This window comes from Volvox carteri, assembly GCF_000143455.1.
Source record: "Volvox carteri f. nagariensis unplaced genomic scaffold VOLCAscaffold_59, whole genome shotgun sequence".
Taxonomy (NCBI): Eukaryota; Viridiplantae; Chlorophyta; class Chlorophyceae; order Chlamydomonadales; family Volvocaceae; genus Volvox; species Volvox carteri.
The window spans coordinates 793,864-794,737 of NW_003307602.1; the positions used below are offsets into that span (position 1 = coordinate 793,864).

At 49.6% G+C, this 874-nt stretch overlaps 1 protein-coding gene across 1 annotated transcript in view; it reads left to right on the top strand.

Moving 5' to 3' along the window:
• Positions 1-706, top strand: part of VOLCADRAFT_107176 (uncharacterized protein) — an 8,086-nt gene extending 7,380 nt beyond the window's left edge. Inside the window, exon 6 of the mRNA XM_002956241.1 lies at positions 336-706. Coding sequence (XP_002956287.1) covers positions 336-386 — 51 coding nt within the window. The 3' untranslated portion in view covers positions 387-706. The remainder of the gene's footprint in view (positions 1-335) is intronic.
• Positions 707-874: the final 168 nt, after the last annotated feature.

The window sequence follows — 874 nt, forward strand, 5'->3', positions numbered from 1 at the left end:
GCCGTTTCCTCCTGCCATTGGAGGTTTCGGTCTTATTCCTTTGCACGAACATCTGCGTGCACGATTTGCCTGTTTGTCCTGTCGTGCAATCCTTGGTATGGCTGGTATGTTGGAAACTAACCCCATGTGGACTCGGGTATTACTGGCAATATTGCGTCATATCCACCCGGCAGCCCACCCATTATGTCTGTTGGCCGTTAGGGGAGATGTACGAGATGGCCGTGTCACTACTATCCTGGGTAGGCCTGTGCCGAATGATTGTCCGGCATTAACACGAATTCTATCAGCTATGACTTCCCTACCACAACCTGTCCTTCTGGATGCGCAACATCTAGCTCCGGGTCCTTGGTGTTACCATATCCCTCTTTGGGGAAACCCTTTGCTAAATGACGCTCAGTTGGACGAACATTTTGGTGATCTTAGAAATTTGCGTGGGTTAGATACCGTAGGTATGGCCGTACGATGCCACACAGCTATGTCGTCTACGTGGAATTTGGTGCGCATGGTTGGTGTACAAGGCCTTACTGAGGCGCAACACTTTCATTGTACGAATCTGTTTCGTACTATCGTGGTACGGGGCATATTAGGGCTTACGCCGAGGCATCCCCTGCCGGCATCGTGTCAGTCGGGGGCGACTGCCATAACGCGTATATCGCAACTTATCGACCGNCTACCCCCGCAATGGACCATAGCGGCGATAGTAGCTATTAATGACAGAAACCATGAAATACCGCCTCCGCAAGAGGCCTGGAAAAGAATTGTCAAAAGCTTGGGATGGAGATTTGGTCAAGTGTTACTGCATTTCTCTCAAGTAACGGTTCAATTTGCGACGACTTTACTAATGGCACCTTCTTTACGAACGCTTGATATCAAA